The sequence below is a fragment of the Fundulus heteroclitus genome, unplaced genomic scaffold (genome assembly GCF_011125445.2).
Source record: "Fundulus heteroclitus isolate FHET01 unplaced genomic scaffold, MU-UCD_Fhet_4.1 scaffold_101, whole genome shotgun sequence".
NCBI classification, from domain to species: Eukaryota; Metazoa; Chordata; class Actinopteri; order Cyprinodontiformes; family Fundulidae; genus Fundulus; species Fundulus heteroclitus.
The window spans coordinates 434,992-454,111 of record NW_023396477.1 but is presented as its reverse complement, the minus strand read 5'-3'; the positions used below and the strand labels follow the sequence as shown (position 1 = coordinate 454,111).

Here is a 19,120-nt window from a genome sequence, read left to right as displayed (position 1 = left end):
CTGATGGAGTGAGACTGAATTTAATCAGTTGGGTGCCTTCAAGTAAAAGCTGTCTTTCAATGCCGACATCAATGCTGAGGTTGTATCCCTTAAAGACATCTATTATTTCAATCTCTGAGTCATATTTGTCAACGTCAAGGTGATGCAGAACCATGTTTCCAATGTACACCACAGCACCTTGAGGTGGGGAACAGAAAATGGTTTGGTTGGGCAGTTTTAGTCTAGTAACTGTGTCATGCTGCTCGTAAGATAACAGGGCTTCTGCCTCTGGGGTGCTAACGAGCCAGCGGTTACCTGCCCGCTCAATTTTGGTTTCCACACCTGCATCTTTAAGGGTCATTCAAGTCCTGACAGTTTGTTCAGGGGATTCATTCCTTATACCACACAGGTAATTGGTAACTTCTCTGATAAATGGATTGCTTGGGCATACCCAGTGGATGTCCTTGGTTTTGGTACACAAATCCAAATTAGGGACTAAATAAAGTTTGCATCATGATAGGCCAACATTGAGGGGGTTTGTAGGTGTACGTGGGTCTCACCTTGCCAAAACCGACATTCAGTACTGATTTAAGCCTATACACGTTAGCTCTTTCAATTATTGGAAGGTTTAGCATACATCCTATCTCCAAGTTGTCAGGATTTACAAATATTGGAATTGCACTACCTAGGCTGTACGCCAGTTGTGTTTGTGGTGGTTGCAGTGTTTCACTAGAGGCCGATTTGAGAATCTTTTCAGCCAAATCTACTGGTATCAGGTACAGAGGAATCCGTCCTTCAGCAAGGCTATTTATGGATGAACTAACCTCTCGAGTGAGGTCCTGCATTAAGTCTCTAACCACCTGAATATACATCATGTCATTCTTTACCAGTTCTGTGAGCATTTCCAAAGCAATGCATGGTGTTATTGCTGAGTATGAAATTATAGACGTGAAGTTATGTATGGACATTGTTTTATTAGTGCATGTTTACATGTCCTGATTGAACACATACACCTGTTCTATTTAATGCTATGCATTGTTCTCTTCGGCGGGGGCGGAGTTAGGCTCCGTTCCCTGTGAGGAGAGTTTGGTGGACGGTTTAATTTGGTTCGACTGAACCCATTTGTACTCTGGACTTTGCACCCTGGCTTCTAGGTTATTTGAGCCCACGTGAAAGTCGTTTGGAGACGGTCTTTTAAATCAGTGATGCACTGGTGTGCAGTGTAGACGGTTGTCACACTGACGTCTTCAGGCTGGTAGATGAGATTTAGGGGAAGGGTCATTTGTCTCCCTGTCATCATCTTAAAAAGTGTCACCCTGTGAAGCATGGTGAGGTACAGCGGATTAGCATTAGGACCAGGGGAAGCTTTATGTCCCGGTCCCTGCCATGGCTGCTGACATGTTCCTTTAATATGCTGACCACGGTGCGGTTCATGCGCTCTACCTGTCCCGATGACCGTGGTTAGTAGGGGATTTGGAATTTAACTTTCACACCCAACATGTCAGAAAGCACGGTCAGGATGTTTGATGTGAAATGCGTTCCTCTGTCCGAGTCGATAGACAGGGGAAGGCCCCACCGGCTGAAAACGTGATTTAGCAGCAGGGCTGCTGTGGTGACAGCGGTGTCATTCGGTGCCGGCAAACATTCGACCCATTCTGTGAAGCTGCATGTTATTGTCAAAAGATATTTGTTACCTCTTGACGAGTTGGGGACTGGACAGCTCAAGTAAATCTGCAAATGTGACCACGGATATGTAACCCCCCTTCGCTGAAGCAGGGCTCGGTCTAGTGGTCGTGTGGGTTGTAACTGGCTGCAGGTTAAGCAGCCTTGTACATACTCCTGGGTGTCCTGGGCCGTTATGGGCCGGGACGCCACCTGTAGGCGAGTTTTCAGATTAGCTTTGCAGCCTCTGTGTCCTCCTACTGGTGAGTCACGGATGTGTGTCAATGTGATCACAAGTTCGTTTGAACCTTTGGGCTGAATGGGCTGAAACTCATAAAACAGCTCCTTAGGTGCTGTTCTCTCTGTTTCAGTGGTCAGTGCATCAGCTATTTCCAACTGCTGCCTGATTTCTGCTTCGAAACCAGGGCAGGGCTCAGTGGGTGAGTCCCGGTTCTCTGGTTGATTTGGTGCTGGTTCTGTTGGGTTGGTTGCTGTCGAATACATTAACAGGTTTCCTTCAGCTTCAAGCGTTGCACCACAAAGGGATCCAGCAGGCAGAGCTTCATGTCGCCTGATTTGGATCATGTTGGAAGGAAAAGTAAACATGGTGTCTGGAGAGTCCTGTCTGCCGGTCAAGGATAAGGGCAGGTCTCCAATGACAGGAATGCTCAGCTCAAAGTTGTGGAAAGAGCTTTCGATGAGCACCACAAGAGGTTTCTTTGCCAGCACTTGGATCGGCAAGCGGGTTGGATTCTCCACCAGAAGGTAAGCTGAGCGGTTGTTCAGCTCAAGCAGGGGTGTGCCCCGGAGGACCAGGTTGGATTCCTGGAAATAGGAAAGGGGTTGAAAGAAAACCTGCGTGCTCTGTATTTGTTGTCCTTTCAGGATGACTAATCTGATAGGTACACCTGCAGTCTGTGGTGGTATTAGCATGTTTGTCTCGCTAGCCACCTGGCAGGCCTGTGGGATGGTTTGCCCTGATCGCATGGCTTCAGGGGTGCTCAGGAAGGAACTTGGGGTCACGTGAGCCTGGGCCCACAGGACTTGGTTACAAGTGTCCAGCTGTGCACCCAGCAGTACCAGAAAATCAGCACCAACAAACACTGGAGGATGTAGTTCTCCACAATGCTGAAAGGATGAGAGAGCTGTCTTGTGCCAATCTGTGCATAAAGTATGCACACCCCCGTTGCTTTCAGAAGCCGGCGAGGCCAGTCTGCTGAGAGCAAGTAGTGGCTGTGTTTTGTTTCAGCCAGATGGGGCTTTTCACGGCACAGAGAGCTGTATAGATCTCTGCTGATCGCAGATTTCTCTGACCAAAGAGCCAGCAGCACGTCTGGCCTGAATGTGCTTTCCAGGTGCACGCCTTCAGCCACTCTGGGGTTATAGGGTTCAACTCCAGAGTGTTTAAGTGAGCAGAGGAAAGATGTGTGGCTGCAGAGAGAAGTGCTCTGATCTCTGAGAAGCGGTGGTGTGTCAGAGGATTCGGAAATCGGCTCTGATGAAGGCAGAAATGGTGCTAAGAGTTCTTTGGGCTCTTCTGAGCAGGTCACCTGGTGGATTGGGACAGACGGTCCACTTCCAGAAGTAAGGGGCTTGAGAGTGCCCACTTGGGCCCAAAAATGACCATGATGGCAGTCAATGAGTGGAGCTAACCTGTTCAACAGATCCTGACCCACAAGAAAAGGCTCTGTGTCCAAAGTACAGATCCTCCTATAACTGTCGAGCAGTATAAGCGGTGGGCGTTTTCACGGTGGTTTAGCTCACCTAGAAGCCTTAGAAAAGTGCAGGAGAAAGCTGACCTGGTAGCTGAGCCATTATCCTGCAGGAGTTCAGAGTCCCCATGCTGCGACTTCCCTTCACAGGCCGAGCGCAACACCTACTGGAGCCAGGTACAGCTCGCCCAGCCAGGCCTGGGCGCTGGGCGAGCTATATATATATATTTATGTGTTTATATACATATAGATCACTATGTATGTAAATAAGACATCATATGCCCATTCCTATTTCTTTTTGTATTTTTTTTTGTATTCTTTTTGATCCATTGTATATATGAAGATTCACTGTATATAACTGAATGCACCTTTCCTGCTCTGCACCTTCTTGTATGAACCGATGTGGCAAGTGAATTTCCCCATTGTGAGATCAATAAAGCCTATCTTATCTTATCTTCTGCTGCGGCTCAATACCATGTTGCTTCTTGGACCCAAATCTAGTTTTAGGTTTGAAGGGAGGCATCTCATGTCCCTCCAGATCTAACCTCTTTTCTGGTGCGGTCTGAATCTGCAGAACCCTGTTACCACTGTCGGCTCCTTTGTTGGGCCGGACACCTGTTTCCCATGCAACCTGCGCGTATTTCCTGGTTTCCTACATAGTAAGTCTCTTAGTTCTACAATGCATGGTAACCTCATAACGCACGCTTTCATGAAGGTTGTGGAGGAACGAAGATTTGAAAGTGTGGTCTTCCTCCAATGCCGGGAGCGTTTCGTCCCTGAAAATAAGCAGCCCTCAAGCGACGGTAGTACTCTTTTGGTGCTTCAGTTCTCTTTTGCTGAATCGCAAAAGCTCCAAGAGTTGCAAAAGCTGGATCTGTGAACACAGAATATTCTTCTCTTAAAGCCTGACAAAGGGCTGAATAACGGTCACGGGTAGCTGGAGGAAGGCTTTCTATGAAAACATGTATGTGGTTTTCCAGATAAGCTTCAACTTTTATATATGTCTGCTAGACTATATAAGTCTAGCAGACAGCGCTCTACCTCTCTGAGATAGTAATCAATGGTGGATTCTGTATTGCTAGGATCAAAACGCTCTATGTCTCGGGCTAGGGACTCAAGTTGACACATCCGCAGTCCCTGTTCAGGGATCGGGGCTGGTCCATCTGAGTCCTCTCCTGACGACTCCTGTCTGCGGTAACCACGATAGGAGGGAGGCTCCAGTTCTGACCACCTACCTGGCATAGGTGGCCGTTCGTGGGTCATGAACTCTTCTCCGTGGACACAGTTCAGAGGATTGGGGTTCACCTGTGTCCCAGGAACGGTGCTCCTGTCGCCCTGGTGGGGGAAAAAGATCATAGCAGACAGTGCCAGGGGTCAGGTGAGCAGCAGGTGTTGTTCCATGATTTACATCATGTGAATCAAACCTTTTTCCCCCCTTAAGTTGTATAGACACTTCCTTTCGTACCACACTGCTACATCTGTCCTGACCTTCGCTTACCCTCAGAAGTTGAGAAGATGCCTGAGGGCCTCATTTATCCAATGTCCTCCAGGTGTGACCCCCATGCTTTCCTTTGGGGTTCTCACACTCAGATCCTTCTGTCTGCAAGCTAATGAGATCCTCCTCTCACTCCTCCTTGAGATGACAGCTGCCCTGTTCTAGCTCCCTAACTCTTTCTTCAGCTGAAACACGCCTCTCCGTCTCTAGTATTAACCTTCGGTGGAATAGTGCAGATAATTCACCAATGACATTTGCTACCAACTTATCCTTTGGCTTGCTTTGGACCTCCTCCACCAATTCCTGAATCTTTCTTTCACAGCTCAACTCTGAAAAACTCTTCTCGCGCGACGCTCGCGGAGAAACAGCCAAGGGAGTGCACAGCACAGCTGGTGTTGAGCATGGAATGAGCAGGTCGAGTGCGCGAGCAGAGAAGGAACTGAGCGCGTGTTGTCTCACTGCGCGCTCGGAAGTTAGTAAATTGTCATATATTCACCTAATCTGATCTGTTTTATATGGTGCTAGTAATTCAAATTCAACTAATTTTATGCAAATGTGTTCAAAACCTTGTTAAAACATGATAACATGTGAAAAAGTGTTTAAGGATAATAATGAAAAAAACAAAGGTTGTTTTTGAAGAATTGATCATTCACTTTTTTTTGCTTTTATTCAATTTAAAACATGCACTCTGACTCTATTCTTTAAATAATTACCTGTCTTGAAAGCTTCCAAAATACATCAGGGAGACTCTATTTTTCCAAAATTCTCCCCTCCGGGGCTTGGGCACCGGCATAAGTGCATCCTCCTACCTGAAAGTGTGTGGCCTGCTACTTTAAAAAAGTTTGACTGCCCTGAGACTAGTGAAGCTTAACTGAAACTACTTAAAAACACTACGATAAAAAGAACCTAAGGAACTATGTATACACAAAAGAGACAAAAGACAAATAAAAATGTTGAAAACCATCATCAGAATGATTTTGTGAATCCTAGTTCATTGCAGATCTAAGTTGGAGAACTAAAGTTCAGAACGTGGAGTGAGATCAAATTAGCTTGACTAATTTAAAACATTTGATATGTATTTCAACCCATTCACAATGGAAATCCTGAGTTAAACAAAACATTATTTAAAGAAATACCATTTTAATAAATGATTTGCTCAGTAAATTGGTATATTTAGGGCACTTGATTTTATTAATGCGATTATTTCACTAGGAAATGATTAAGGCTCAAATTGGTTATTTAGGGTTAAACAACCAAGTTAATAACATCGGCCGGAAAAGACATGTCGCACTTCCTGTGGGTAATGTTTACATTAGCTTCAGTTTAATCCTAACGTTACACAAACACTGTTAAATCAACATTAATGTTACATATTAATGCTGCAATAACACTCATAGCACTATCAAACGATGGTGGAGTGAAACTAAAACAAGCCTTATGTTTAAAACAACCCATAGTTGCATTTATTTGGTGGTAGCACTAATGTTATCAGGAAAGCTAATAGTGCTATGGTAGCGGACATTCTGTGCTAATTTAAATCTATTATCTATTTGGTCATAATGAGTGGACCGGACAACACAGACATTACTATCCCATCGGTGTATAAAACCCTTATGGTAATAAAGTTTTTCATAACCGCTAAAACATATCAGCAAAGCCTGCCAGCTCCAGGCTTTTTTACTAAGTCAAACTTTAAAACAAAACAATAAAACCATTTTAAATAAATCATTTTACTTTCCCTGCCTAACTCTGCCAAACCTGTCTGTGTCTCTGTGTCAGTTCGGTTCACTTTGAGACATCCAGTTCGAAGCAGTTGAAGCAGGGTGAAGGTTGGTTGTCTGAGCAGCGATAGCAAGCAGGCAGCTAGCTGGAAAGGGGAAAACAGCCGTCGTTTGGGAAGCCAGGCCTGGCTGGGCGAGCTGTACCTGGCTCCAGTAGGTGTTGCGCTCGGCCTGTGAAGGGAAGTCGCAGCATGGGGACTCTGAACACCTGCAGGATAATGGCTCAGCTACCAGGTCAGCTTTCTCCTGCACAGCTTAGACAGACCACCACTGATTTGATTATGATGTTAGTTGTGCACAAAGCAGCTGTTAGGGTTATTAAAGATAACCCCTTTTATCCTAGAACGAAAATCACACAAGTTTTAGACTGTTCTATAGAAGAGGACAGAGGATACCCAAACGGAGAACTGCACTCCCTAAAAGTTTAGGATTGTCTGCGTCGGGTCATTTCTGTCCTCTTGTCTTTATTGCCACACATCAAAGAGGGGGTCAGGAGGGTTGGGTCAGAAGGTTTCAGGAATTTACAGCATGTGGGTGGAAAACAAACATGGGAGCAAGCTTTGTTACGGCCTTATCTGAGAGAACCATTTGTTCTCCCTGTCTAAGGTTAAATACAACAGAACCTTCCTGAAAGCAAACTCTTAAACAAACTAAATACCTGTAACTTGATAGAAATAAAATGATTACATTCACATCTCTCCAACATTTCCCCTCTTTTAATCATTTTATTAAAAGCTTAACTTAACCTACTTCAAGTATTCTTTTCTTGCATTCTGCATTTTCAATGAGACTGTCATTTTGTTAAGCATTTAACAAGGAAAAAGTTAAACTACGGGGTGTACTTCTTCAAGAGGGATTTGTGAAAGCATTTGATATTGAAACATTACATTTCCCATAGTTTTAGCAATCATAGACTTTAGGCATGGGATTACACAAGCAGTAAAAACACAAAAAATAATAAGAACAATAATAATGGGTGTCATTATTTTCAGTAAAAGGTGCCACCACAATCCTGAAAAGAACCAGGAGAGAAAGTTCATACTTAGAGGAACAGCATCCTGGGACACTGCTCCTTGCAGATTCTTCAAAGCAGATATAGCTTCAGTAATATGAGTTTCATTTGCATCAGAAATATACGTACAGCAGGAAATTCCAATCATTACACATACGCCACCTTGGCTAGCAGTGTACATGTCCAAAACCATTCTGTTTTGTAGTACCATTATACACATTTCACTTAATTGTTTGTTTTGTCCTTTATTAATGTCCATCGTCATGTTCACCAGAGTCTTCATTCTGTAGTCCAGTGTCTCTATTATCAGCGTAGATTTACCAACTCCAAACCACGGGAAAAGTCAAAGTCCTATTTTATTCGCTGTGCTCCAGTGCTTATGTTCAGAGGGAACGCTGGAACCCCATATGGGATCATGGGGCTGGAAAACTGAGCTGGAGCTGAGTTCTCTTCTCCTCCTATAAGAAGGATGATTTTCCTTCACAGCTTGAGCTGAGATGATGATAGTGTGGTCAGAAACAAACACAGGTGCACATGCACCTGACCAGCTGAGGGGCAGTGATGGGTAAATGTTGTTTCCACTACACAGGAACCAGCCACCCTCTGTAGGAAAGTTGACTTGTGGTTTCCAAGTAGAACAGCTGGTGTACGTTCCATTAGGGACAATGCCGCAGACAAAGTCAGAGTAAAGGTCAGTGATGGTACTCTGGCATCCTGCTGCATGTCCTACCTTCACCGTATCGTTCTCTCTAGGTGAGTGAATACATACTGGATGTTTCATTCCTTTAGGCATAACAGCCTTCATCTTGGTGGGATAGCCTGTAACATTACTGTAAGAGAACAGTGACGACTTTACTCCTTTGCACACTTGTTCCATCATAATCTCCCCAGTCGTGGCGTTCAATTGAGCAGGCATAAACTGGAATGCATATGATGCAAAACAAATAGCCTGTGAGGTGTTCATGGGAGTTATGTACAAGGTAGGCTGCTTGGTAGATTTAGGCATGACAGAACACACGTAGCAATCAGTCTTGTTATGCAGCTCGAAAACAGTTCTTGCATACGTTTCCCATAGGTTGTCATCGTAGTGGTTTGGGATATTACCCAGCCAAATCTTCATGGCAGCGGAGTGGATGAACCTCTTTCCTCTCTCACTCAGCGGATCTGGACTGAAACAGATAATGCACGCACAGCCACAATGCAAAAGAAGCCCCATCTCAATGGGAACCCCATTTTTGCTAGGTTAGCAGAGATGTTAATTTTACCCAGGACTCTAAAGAACAGGAATTAGTTGATTACTTCAGCGACGTTGAGACGAGTGGTCCCTAAAAACCAAACCTCTTTGTAATCGGACTTCCCCATTGTTCCAACCTTTTAGGTATTTAACAGTCTCTGTAACTTACAGTGGCTGAGGTGAATCCAGGAAGGTCTGTCAGCGATCTTCACAGCTGTTGGCGTGGTCAGGAGCACTTGAGATGGTCCTTCCCACCTTTGGCTCGCCCAGTTAACACCCAGTCTCCTGGTCTCACTGCTTGTGGATCCTGTGGAGACAAAAGTTCTCCTGGAAGTAAATTTGCATTGGACACTTTTTTAAACTGCATCATTTCTCTCATATAGTCTGCTAGAATTTTTCCTTCCTCCTTAGGTGGCGTCTGTACTGTGAACAGCGGTAATTTATATGGTCTGCCATATATTATTTCAAATGGAGTCAAACCACTGCTCGTTGGAGTTATTCTCATGTACAGTTTTACTAGGTCCAGACATTCTGGCCATGGCCTCTTTGTTTCTTCCATGCACTTTTTAAGTCTGGATTTAAAATGTCCCATTTCTCCTTTTCACAAGTTCTGCACTTTGTGGCACGGTGTGTTTCTTTAAGGTTATCTGTAACCTGCTTGCAATTTGCTGAATCACCTGATTCAGAAAATGTGGACCATTTTCACTGTAAATTTTCTGTGGGATGCCAAACCTTTGCATTTAGCTTTAGCTACTGTCAGTGCATCTGTGTGCTTTGCTGGAACTATTTCAACCCATTTTGAAAATGCATCAATCATTACCAGACAGTATTTGTAAGGGCCACTTTGTGAGTTCAATAAAATCTATATGCATCATTTCAAAAGGTTCCTTTAGTTCTGGAAACCTTCACTGTTCTGATATAAAATTAACCTGAGGGTAATTTTTAACACAGATCTTACAGGCTTTACATTTTTTTTTTGTATGAATTAAATCCTATGAAATAAATCCATATGTTGCTGTATTATAGTTATCCCTCCCTTTTTGAGACATGGCAATTGCCCATGGCTCAAAATAGCTGCTGCTTGGAATAAGCTTTTAGGGAGAACTGCTTTGTCACAAACTATAGAATCCTTCTGATTCATTGTTGCTCCATTTTTTACCCACATTTGTTTTTCTACAGTTGCCGCTGTTTGTCTAATTAACAACACTTCTAGAACAATGATTTGCTCTGTTTTTTGCTCTAGGCAAATATCAGAAAGACCAAATTGTAATACATCTACTACATGAGGGTCTAGTGGTTGAATGAAACCAGACCACTTCAGCTGAACTTCCTACAGCCATGGTAGTTGCTCAAACTGCTAACATACATGGGGGTAGCGCTGCTGCTTAAGGTTTGAGCTTATCACCACGGGGCTTTAAACAACACAGAAGTCGTAAAACTAGAGCTAAGACAGTTGCTGAGATAAGTTTTACTTTTAGCTCTGTGAATTGCTGCTCTGCTTCTGCACAGGAAAAATTAGAGAGTACTTTTTTCAGAGTTACCATTATTTTCCTCTAAAAGAGTAATGTTTATTAATTTTGGAGTGTAATTACTTCCCGTGGTCACTAGAGTAGGAGGAAAAAAATAGAGTTAATTATATTGGAGTAATATCAAGACCACGCCCCTTAATGCTCCTTAGGTTTCGTTTCTGCCGTCATTTGCAATCCCAGCAGTGGAAGGTCAAGGTGAAGACGGATGTTTGTCGGGTAAGTCAGCAAATTACTAAAATTTATTTTATTTAAGACAAAATGTCAGCAGCATTTTGTTAGCTTATTGGAAGGTATTACTTGTGAGTAGCATTGCAGCTTGCGGGTCTCACACACGGTATAACTGCAGTTATGTCGATGCTAATGTTAGCTTCAGCACAAACTATATTTTTAAATGTGAATTTAAACCGAACTTCGCTGTTAGCTTAACTTACCACGTGTGTTTTTACTGAGCTTAGTTTTTACTGCCCATTTTATCGAAGGTTTACTCTCTATTGAGTTGTGCCCTCGGTTTGCAAATGTATTTAAATTTAAAATGTTTCATGTACCAGTCTACTATATGACCGCGGTGAAGTGGTCTGTTTTCTCTGCTGTTCGGGTAGCAAGGACTATCATGAGGTTTTACCAGACTTTGGTTAATAAGTGAGGTTTTGGTGTGCACCGTCAGCAAGCACATGTGTTTGACTCTGAATTGAGTCATTACTTAGCTAGTGTGTGTTTGGACCGTTAGCAATCACGTGTAAGGTTTATCTTCTTTGAATTAAGGCATTTACACGATTGTTTTAATTGTTTTTCCGTTCTATGGTGGGTTTTTTTTCATGTAGACCGTTTTCACCTGGTATTTTGTTAGCAAGCACGTGTATTTTACTCTGAATTGAGTCTTTACTTAGCTAGTGTGTGTTTGGACCGTTAGCAAGCACGTGTGTTTTACTCTGAATTGAGTCACGGAACGAACATGTCCTCAAGGACAGTTTTGGATAGTTTTCCCGCGTAGCAAAGAGTGGAAAGGAATTATGTGAGGTTTACAGAGGTGAGCTCAAATGAAACTGGTTGACACCAGCCATTCTTTATTCACTCAGAGATGGTGTGTTGTGGTCTATGCTGGAGCGGCAGCACTGTAACGTGAATTGAAAGCCATATAAACACACTGGAAGCAAACTGAGAAAAATAAGTACTTTACCCAGCTTTCAAACAGCATTTAATTAGATCCAAATGTAGAGTGATATCGAGTCTAATTGTAGATAGTGCTTTTGTAATACTTAAGCTAATTGTATCCTTCAGTGCATGAATTATATCATCTTAGTAACTTTTTTTTTCACTTTCCATAAAGGATGCAGGCTGTAAGAGTGAAATACAGAGACCGCCAGAAATACATTTGTCATGAAGGGCAGCTGACCTTCGAATCATTTTTGGAGTGTGGTGAGTGAAACATTGCACAACCTACTGGGTGTCATATGTAAGTTAGCGGTGCTGTCTTTTATTATTATTATCATTATAATTGTTGTTGTTTTCAAGGACCCTTAGAAAAGTATGTATTTGACTTTGGACCCCCTCTCTAAATTGTGTTTTGTGTACCCCGATAAAACAAATGATTTGAGTTAGAAATGTAAGTATGAAATCGTTGTTTTAAGTGGTCCATATCTAAAGAGATTCCAAATGTGTGACCTTTTAATAAAATTTTTATAAATTGCACAACACAATATCAATCTTTAGCAATATTGTTTTGTCTTCACAGTTTCCAAGAAGTTTGAGATTCCTACCTTGGACTTAAAAGTCTATGATGATTCGAACACTGAAGTTGACGAGGATGTATTTGCGTTTCTTGTAATGAAACCAGACCTGGGTGTGCTTGAGGTCCGTTTGCCCAAGGGTTCAGATTTTGAGGGTGAGTAACTTGTTAACTCAGAGTCTCATAATCCATGCAGTCCTGTCTAACTTTGTAATGCAACATAGTAAAGAGATGCTTATCCACATTGCATGACATTTTGAATAAACATGCCTCTTCACTAGCTCAGTGTGTGGATCCATCCTAATCTAACGGGGTCTTGTACACTACTCTTATCACAGATGATCCTCTCTTGCTAATGACATATTATAACCACACCTGTTATGTCAACATGCTAGATTCAGTCAGCCCCTCTAGAAGCCACCCCCTTTGCACCAGCAACAGCTCCTTTGATGAAGGGGACTCTGATGACACCATCATTTTACAGTCTACTCCTGTCCAAAGAAACAGAGCTGATCTGACTCGTCTCGCTCAGGTAAGCTTTGCACATGGAGGGATCAAGATGGTGATTCTGATAAAAGGGTATGGGGGAAATTAGGGCTGGACAATAATTCAATAACAATATATATCGATCGATAGACGTGTGACGCGATAGGAAAAAAATTGGGTCGATAAAAGTTCGATAAACAGTTTTCATTCCTTCCTTTCAGTCTATCATATTAGTTGATGCTACAGTCACTACTTCCTCTCGACCAATCGTAATGGCGGACCCAGGCACGCTGTCACAAAGCGCCGCCCTCTCAAACCACAACACAGAGCATGTGAATATGTCGCAGCAAGGAGCGGCGGAGGAAACAGTCCCAAAACGGGGTTTTACTAGTTCGCCAGTCTGAAAGAAATAAACCAGTGATTTGTAAAACTTGCAAGAAACCGGTAAAAACAAAGTCTGGTAACGCAACCAACTTGTTTCATCACGTAAGCCGCTCACACCCGCCGCAGCGCGAGCTGTGCAGCCCCGCCGCGGCTCCGCATCGTCGTCGTCGGAATCTTCTGGAGGTTCTTCCACAACAAAGCAGGTATAGCAGCTAAACTGGGCTCCGTTCTTTGTGATAAAATGACAAAGCGTCCAAGCGGCATAAGGACATCACGCATGCAGTAACGTGCTTCATAGTGATGGTGTGCCACTCTTGATCCACGATATAAAGTTCCGGGCCGCAAGTTTTTCTCTAACAGCGCTCCCTAAATTGTGCAACTAGTGCAGAGAATCAGTTCAAAATGAGCTGCAGTCTGCGTCTTCCCAGGCCACAACCTCAGACCTGCATCAGCCTCTCAATTATGAAACCTGAGGAGTAACTAGTGTACTATTCCCACCTAAATAGGCTATTTTATTTATTTATTTGGTATATTTATTTTGGGCATTTTACTGGTCACTTTAGTTTATTCTTAGTCAGTATTTAATAACATAACCCAGGTCTCTTAAGTTATTTTTCTTTAAAAAAATTCTGTTATGGTTAAAAAAGTTGGTTAAATAAAGATTTAATTGGAATTATGTGTTTGTGTTTTTTATTAAAATTAAATCATTTAGCGGTATCATAAAATGTCCAGGCAGAGCTGCACATAAAATATGGGTTTAAATATTTTCAATAATTATCGATATCGATCAATATACATTTTTTTTTTATTTTTTTTTTATCGATGAGCTTTTTTTCTATATCGTCCAGCCCTAGGGGAAATTGGTCAAGTAAATTTGAAGAGAAATATGGAACATGGTTTACATTTTTGTCACTGTAAATGTAATTGGCCACCAAATCCCTATGTCCCTTCCCTCATTTCCCCCCTTCACACTTAGCTCATTGAAAATATTCTGAGGAAGAAACCTGGAGGAGAGAGGATCCTTACCGAGTATGGTCGGACAAAAAGCTTAACAGATTCCACAAGACGTGACATGGTGAAGATCTTGGTTGCACACATGGCGAGTGAACATGGGTATGTTGTCATGTAATTAATGTCCAACCCTAACATTTATGGTTTTATTTGGTGCAGATCCAGTGCAGAAAGCATCGGCACAGCAATACTTTTGTTTAGCTCTCACATATGTGTGTGTGTGTGTGTGTGTGTGTGTGCGCGCACTGTAGGACAAGTCCTTCAAAGCGCGTGAAAGAGGACTACGCAAAAGGTATCACAGCCTTGTTTCCATACCTGGCTGATCCCCAGGGAACTTTGGGCTATGTAAGTACATAAAACAACTCTAAACTCTTAACTCATTACTTTTGTTACAGATCAAAAAAACAAGTGAGATTTCAATTAGATATCAACATTTCTGTATGCTGACCCTTTCTCCTAACCTCGACAAGTTAAACACAGCAGACGTCAAACTGGCTGACCTTGATTTTAGCAACTGTCTATACAGGTACATGTTAGTGTTTTAAGGATGAAAATTTTAAATACTTTCTTGTTTTTTAGGAGCAGTATTACAATCCAGTTGATGGGAGTGGATTTCTTGCATGGAGAGTGAAAACGCTTCAGAAAGAAGCCTCAGAGGGACAAAAGAAAAGAAGCCCTCAGCCGCTGACAGGTACATGAATTTGAGTGTAGTTATATATTTTTTATCAGAATTCACACATTAAATTCATTATTAATGTGCATAGTGACTTTTGTTACAGTAGTGGGCATTGCAGGGGTTTAGAAAAAAGACAAGTGGCCCGCTATGTAAGGGGTGAAAGTGGCTCAAGTTTTTTTTGGGAAGTTAAAGTATTGCATCATTAAGTGGTTTCACTGTTACAGGCGGTCCAGATTCTGGTGAGAGAACCCCCTTCTGTAAGGAAAACCAACTGGCCACAGAAACCCAGTGTTGTGAGGCCATTGCACTGATGAAGCACACAACTGATGAAGCAGTTATCAGGGAGAAGATGAAACAGACCTTCACCCATCGCCAAGCAATGGTCAATGACCCAGTAAAGTCCTCTGAAATATTGACCACCTTTCCAAGATTTCTTGACATCAAGGGAATGGTAGGTCGCTCTTAAACTACCTAGCACTGAAATCGAGCTGAGATGAAAAATTACTTTAAACAGATGACATCCCTGGTAAGCCCTGGTGCACCTATTAATGATGTATGCCATGTTGTTTTCTGTATTCCATCTTGACTGCAGATAGAGCAGGATTTCAGTCTGATGTTTGGTGATGACATCTCCGCAAGGTTCCTGGAGAAGTGGCCTACTCACTACAGGCAGAGAGTCCTTAAACAAAGTCGTGGCCTCACCCAGACAAGCGACCTTGAAGATCTCCTTCATAACGCAGAATCCACAACAGAAGAACTGGAAGATGGTACACTCGAATAAAAGAGATATATGTGTGTGTGTGTGTGTGTGTGTGTGTGTGTGTATGTATGTATGTGTGTACGTATGTGTGTGTGTACGTGTGTATGTGTGTATAAACATTTTAGTAAAAATGTCTACATTTCCTTTATTTTCAGGATGGGACAGTGAAATGTCATCCATCTTGCTCCTTATCCACCTCATGCCACCATCACCTCATGGCCGCAACAAAAGACCAGGAAAGCTCTCTGCCAGACAAGCCATTGACCACCTTGTGAAATTTATCAAGGTAATGTTACAGTTTATTTAAAGCTTAAGAAGGCTAACAGTTCTGTTTGTAACATTATAATAAACCCTGTGAAATCTATCTGATTTGGCTCCCCACAAATCTATCATCGTCAGCCTCATATACGCTAATATAAGTCTTTTATTTCTTTTACATTTAGAAGAATAAAAAATATAAGGCTGAAAATGTTATGGTTCAATTGCATTTTGTGGCAATCAGTGATTGTGGTTGTGACGATGGGGCCTTAAACTGCAACAGATTAATTTTAATAGCAAGACTAATTAAATTTTCTTGTCACAGACTGGGACCAGTGTTGAGGGTCATCTGGACAGCATCACAGAGAGCCGTCAACCCTATCTGCTGGCTGTGGGGACCCAGAGGAGCGCCATACAAAAATACTTCATTGTGATTGACAAACATGCAATCCCATGTCGGTCACCAGATGCGCTTGCCTCTTTTGATGAACTTTTCAAAGCTCATTTCGTCTTCGCTACTTCATACAACAGGGATCTGGCCAATGTCTACCACTTCTTGCAAACCGCTGTTTACCAGATTGATGCTGCTACAACTAAGGTGAATCCCAGGGTCAAAGAGATGAGAGCTCGGATGCTGCACTGATTTTGACACATTAAGATGCTTTGGTTTGGAGGGTTCTGATGCTGCTCTGATTTATTTATTTTTTTGTTTTATACTGAAAAATATTTTCATTTGAGGGCTCTGATTTTGTACTTTTTTTGGCTGGGTTGAACCCTATTGCAATATTCTACTGCAGTATCTGCAGCAGCTGGTGTAGTGATTGTGTGAATATTCTACTTAATTTTATTATATTATATTTTAAGTATTATGTGTATCCCCAAAATCCTTCTTTTCCTCCCTTATATTGATTACTCTGCCCATGGAGCTTTATTCATGGAGATTTTTGTTGCAAGCTTTTAAACCATTTAAATTTTCATGTCTCATATAATGCTGTCATATTACAACAGCCAAACAGTATTGACATGTATATGTTGGGTGCGCTTGCATCTATTATGCATTTAAGAATAATACAAGTTCATTGTTGAATATTAATTTCTGGTCTTTTTTATTATTTCAAACATTTTACAATTCATTTTAAGTGAAATTTAACTCAATTAATTGTAGAATAAGGCCTCTAGTTTGAGGTAGTTACTGCTCTGTATAGAGTAAAATTCAACTCAAATAATATTAGAAATGGACCTCTATTTTGAGGCAGTTACTGCTCTGTATAGAGTAAAATTCAACTCAAATAATATTAGAAATGGACCTCTATTTTGAGGCACTTACTGCTCTGTATAGAGTAAAATTCAACTCAAATAATATTAGAAATGGACCTCTATTTTGAGGCAGTTACTGCTCTGTATAGAGTAAAATTCAACTCAAATAATATTAGAAATGGACCTCTATTTTGAGGCACTTACTGCTCTGTATAGAGTAAAATTCAACTCTGTATTGAGTGAAATGGTGTTGGAGTTGTTTTCACTTTATGCTAAATTGAGTAAATTTTAGTCTTGTGGAGTAAAACATGAACTCTAGATAGAGTAGAAATAACTCTGAAAATTTAACTCTGTGATGGGAGTAAATTTTACTCTTTTTGGACTGGGACCAAATATTGTCTTTTTGGGAGTAAAATTTTCCTCAAATTGAGTAAATTTTACTCTTCAAAATTTACTGTGTGAGGTCCACTGGATTAGCTAAGTTTTCTCTACATAATGTCAAATCCAAACTCTTCAATAATTACACAATTCTAAAAAAGACATCATTTGTTTTTTAGGCTCACTTACTATAGCAGTTCTTCACTTCCTGTATCTTTTTACCTTCTTCTGAGATAACATGGCCTAAGTAACGGACTTGTTTCTGCACCCACTGCATTTTATCTTTGATAACTTTGTTTCCCATTTTAGCCAAAATGATGTAGCAGCTGTTTTAAATGCAATTAGAAAGCCACCTATGTACAATAATACTTTATTTCCATGCTTTAGATTAAAGCTCTTTAAGCATGTTAAAATGGCCTGGATGAAAATTGTAGAACTGTCTACAAATCCCTGTGGCAGGCGTGTCTACGTATATATTTTTTCTCTTCCTTGAAAGTAAAATAAAACCAAAACTGGGAATCTGGACATGGTCTAATTTTTCCTGCATCCAATGAAATGTTTATAACTGCCATTATACCGTCCTGTTCTTCATATTTTAGCCCGTACTGTTTTATCCACAGCCTGTACTTTAATTTAGGAACTATTTTAACTGGTTCTACTGTTGTCAATAATCCTACATCTGTTGGTCCTGTAAACCACAAAGTATTTGGAACACCTTTTAAATAATTTTCCTCGGATTCTGATAGCAAAGAATGTTGGATTATTTTGTCTCATGCCAAATCTTGAACAAGAGGTTCTGCATCGAACAGAATTTTGTAAGGCTGTTTCCATAGTTCTGTACTAGGGCTATAAAGCCAGCCTGTTTTATGTGCTAAAACAGCTAAAAATCAGACGGTCTTTCTGTAGCTTTTAAACGCGGGCCTGTGTCTCTCCACTGCTCTTTACTGGTCTTAAACAATGACAAAAAATGTCCCATGGTAAGCCATACAATTGTTGCATCTGTGTAGAAAGCATAACAGTAACTGCTGCAAATTAACTTCCATCTGTATACATATTTTGTATAGCCACAATTGGAGTTTCCTGTTTTTCAAACTTCATCTGAGGTTAAGCACACATTCATAGTGGTTTGTAGATGAGCTAACCAAGTTTCATCCTCTGGTTTGACAATGTGCTTCTAGCATTATGCATGAGTTCACTTTTCTCTTTTATTTGGAGCAGAGACGGTAAGAATAGTGCATAAAACACAGGAGGATTTTATTGCAACGACATTACATGTTCCACACGGACAGCTTTCATTCCATCCTGTGGTGGGAAAACTGTAATGCCTAAATTTTCCATTAAATCCCGTCCTAACAGATTAACGGGGCAAGTTGGTGACATTACTACAGGAGCATGCTTCCTGTTTGAGGGTATTTTATTTCTAATGCTTTTAACATCCATTCTAGGGATGTTTGACCATTTGCTGATTTTACAAAAATTTACTTTTCAGACGCTTTTAGTCCAAAATAATCTTTAATACATGTTTTATAGGCTCATGAGTCGCATAAAAGAGTAACTGGCTGTCCATTAATTGTAAGCACTATGTATGTTTTTTCTTTTAATGCATTTAAAAGCTCCCATGCTCCATACACATCTACTGTTTTTAATGGCTCTGGATCCCCATTTACTCTCGCCCCTAGTCACATTTTATCGAAAGAACCGCCCCTGCGGCCTCTTCCCCGTCCTCACAGATGAGGTGCTTGTACCTGATTGGGACATTCTCTGGACCAATGGTCGGGTG

The 19,120-nt window shown here is 41.4% G+C and overlaps 2 protein-coding genes across 3 annotated transcripts in view; one reads left to right on the top strand and one right to left on the bottom strand.

Moving 5' to 3' along the window:
• Window positions 1–7,678: 7,678 nt before the first annotated feature.
• Window positions 7,679–19,120, bottom strand: part of LOC105920181 (phospholipid phosphatase-related protein type 4) — a 142,568-nt gene continuing 131,126 nt past the window's right edge. The window contains exons 6-7 of one of the 2 annotated variants that reach the window (XR_004928160.1): window positions 9,045–9,182; window positions 7,679–8,810 (exon numbers count right to left, since the gene is read on the bottom strand). Coding sequence is in view for 1 of the 2 variants with exons in the window: in XM_036128590.1 (XP_035984483.1) it covers window positions 9,102–9,182 (81 nt within the window). In the remaining variant the exon portion in view is untranslated. Of the gene's footprint in view, window positions 9,183–19,120 lie in introns of both variants that reach the window. The other variant, XM_036128590.1, reaches the window with a different exon arrangement.
• Window positions 10,371–16,798, top strand: LOC118558124. Its single transcript, XM_036128596.1, has 11 exons — window positions 10,371–10,620; window positions 11,732–11,820; window positions 12,137–12,286; window positions 12,526–12,662; window positions 13,977–14,113; window positions 14,263–14,356; window positions 14,591–14,702; window positions 14,912–15,138; window positions 15,280–15,454; window positions 15,603–15,733; window positions 16,031–16,798. The coding sequence occupies exons 1-11, from the start codon at window positions 10,610–10,612 to the stop codon at window positions 16,346–16,348; spliced, it is 1,581 nt and encodes a 526-aa protein (XP_035984489.1). The 5' UTR covers window positions 10,371–10,609; the 3' UTR covers window positions 16,349–16,798.

What these genes read in the sequence shown, in the direction of transcription:
- LOC118558124 (XM_036128596.1), top strand. An exon ending in CAAGGGTTCAGATTTTGAGG is followed by an intron (nt 12,287 to 12,525) that starts GTGAGTAACTTG and finishes TCAACATGCTAG; the next exon opens with ATTCAGTCAGCCCCTCTAGA. An exon ending in ACCTTGTGAAATTTATCAAG is followed by an intron (nt 15,734 to 16,030) that starts GTAATGTTACAG and finishes TTCTTGTCACAG; the next exon opens with ACTGGGACCAGTGTTGAGGG.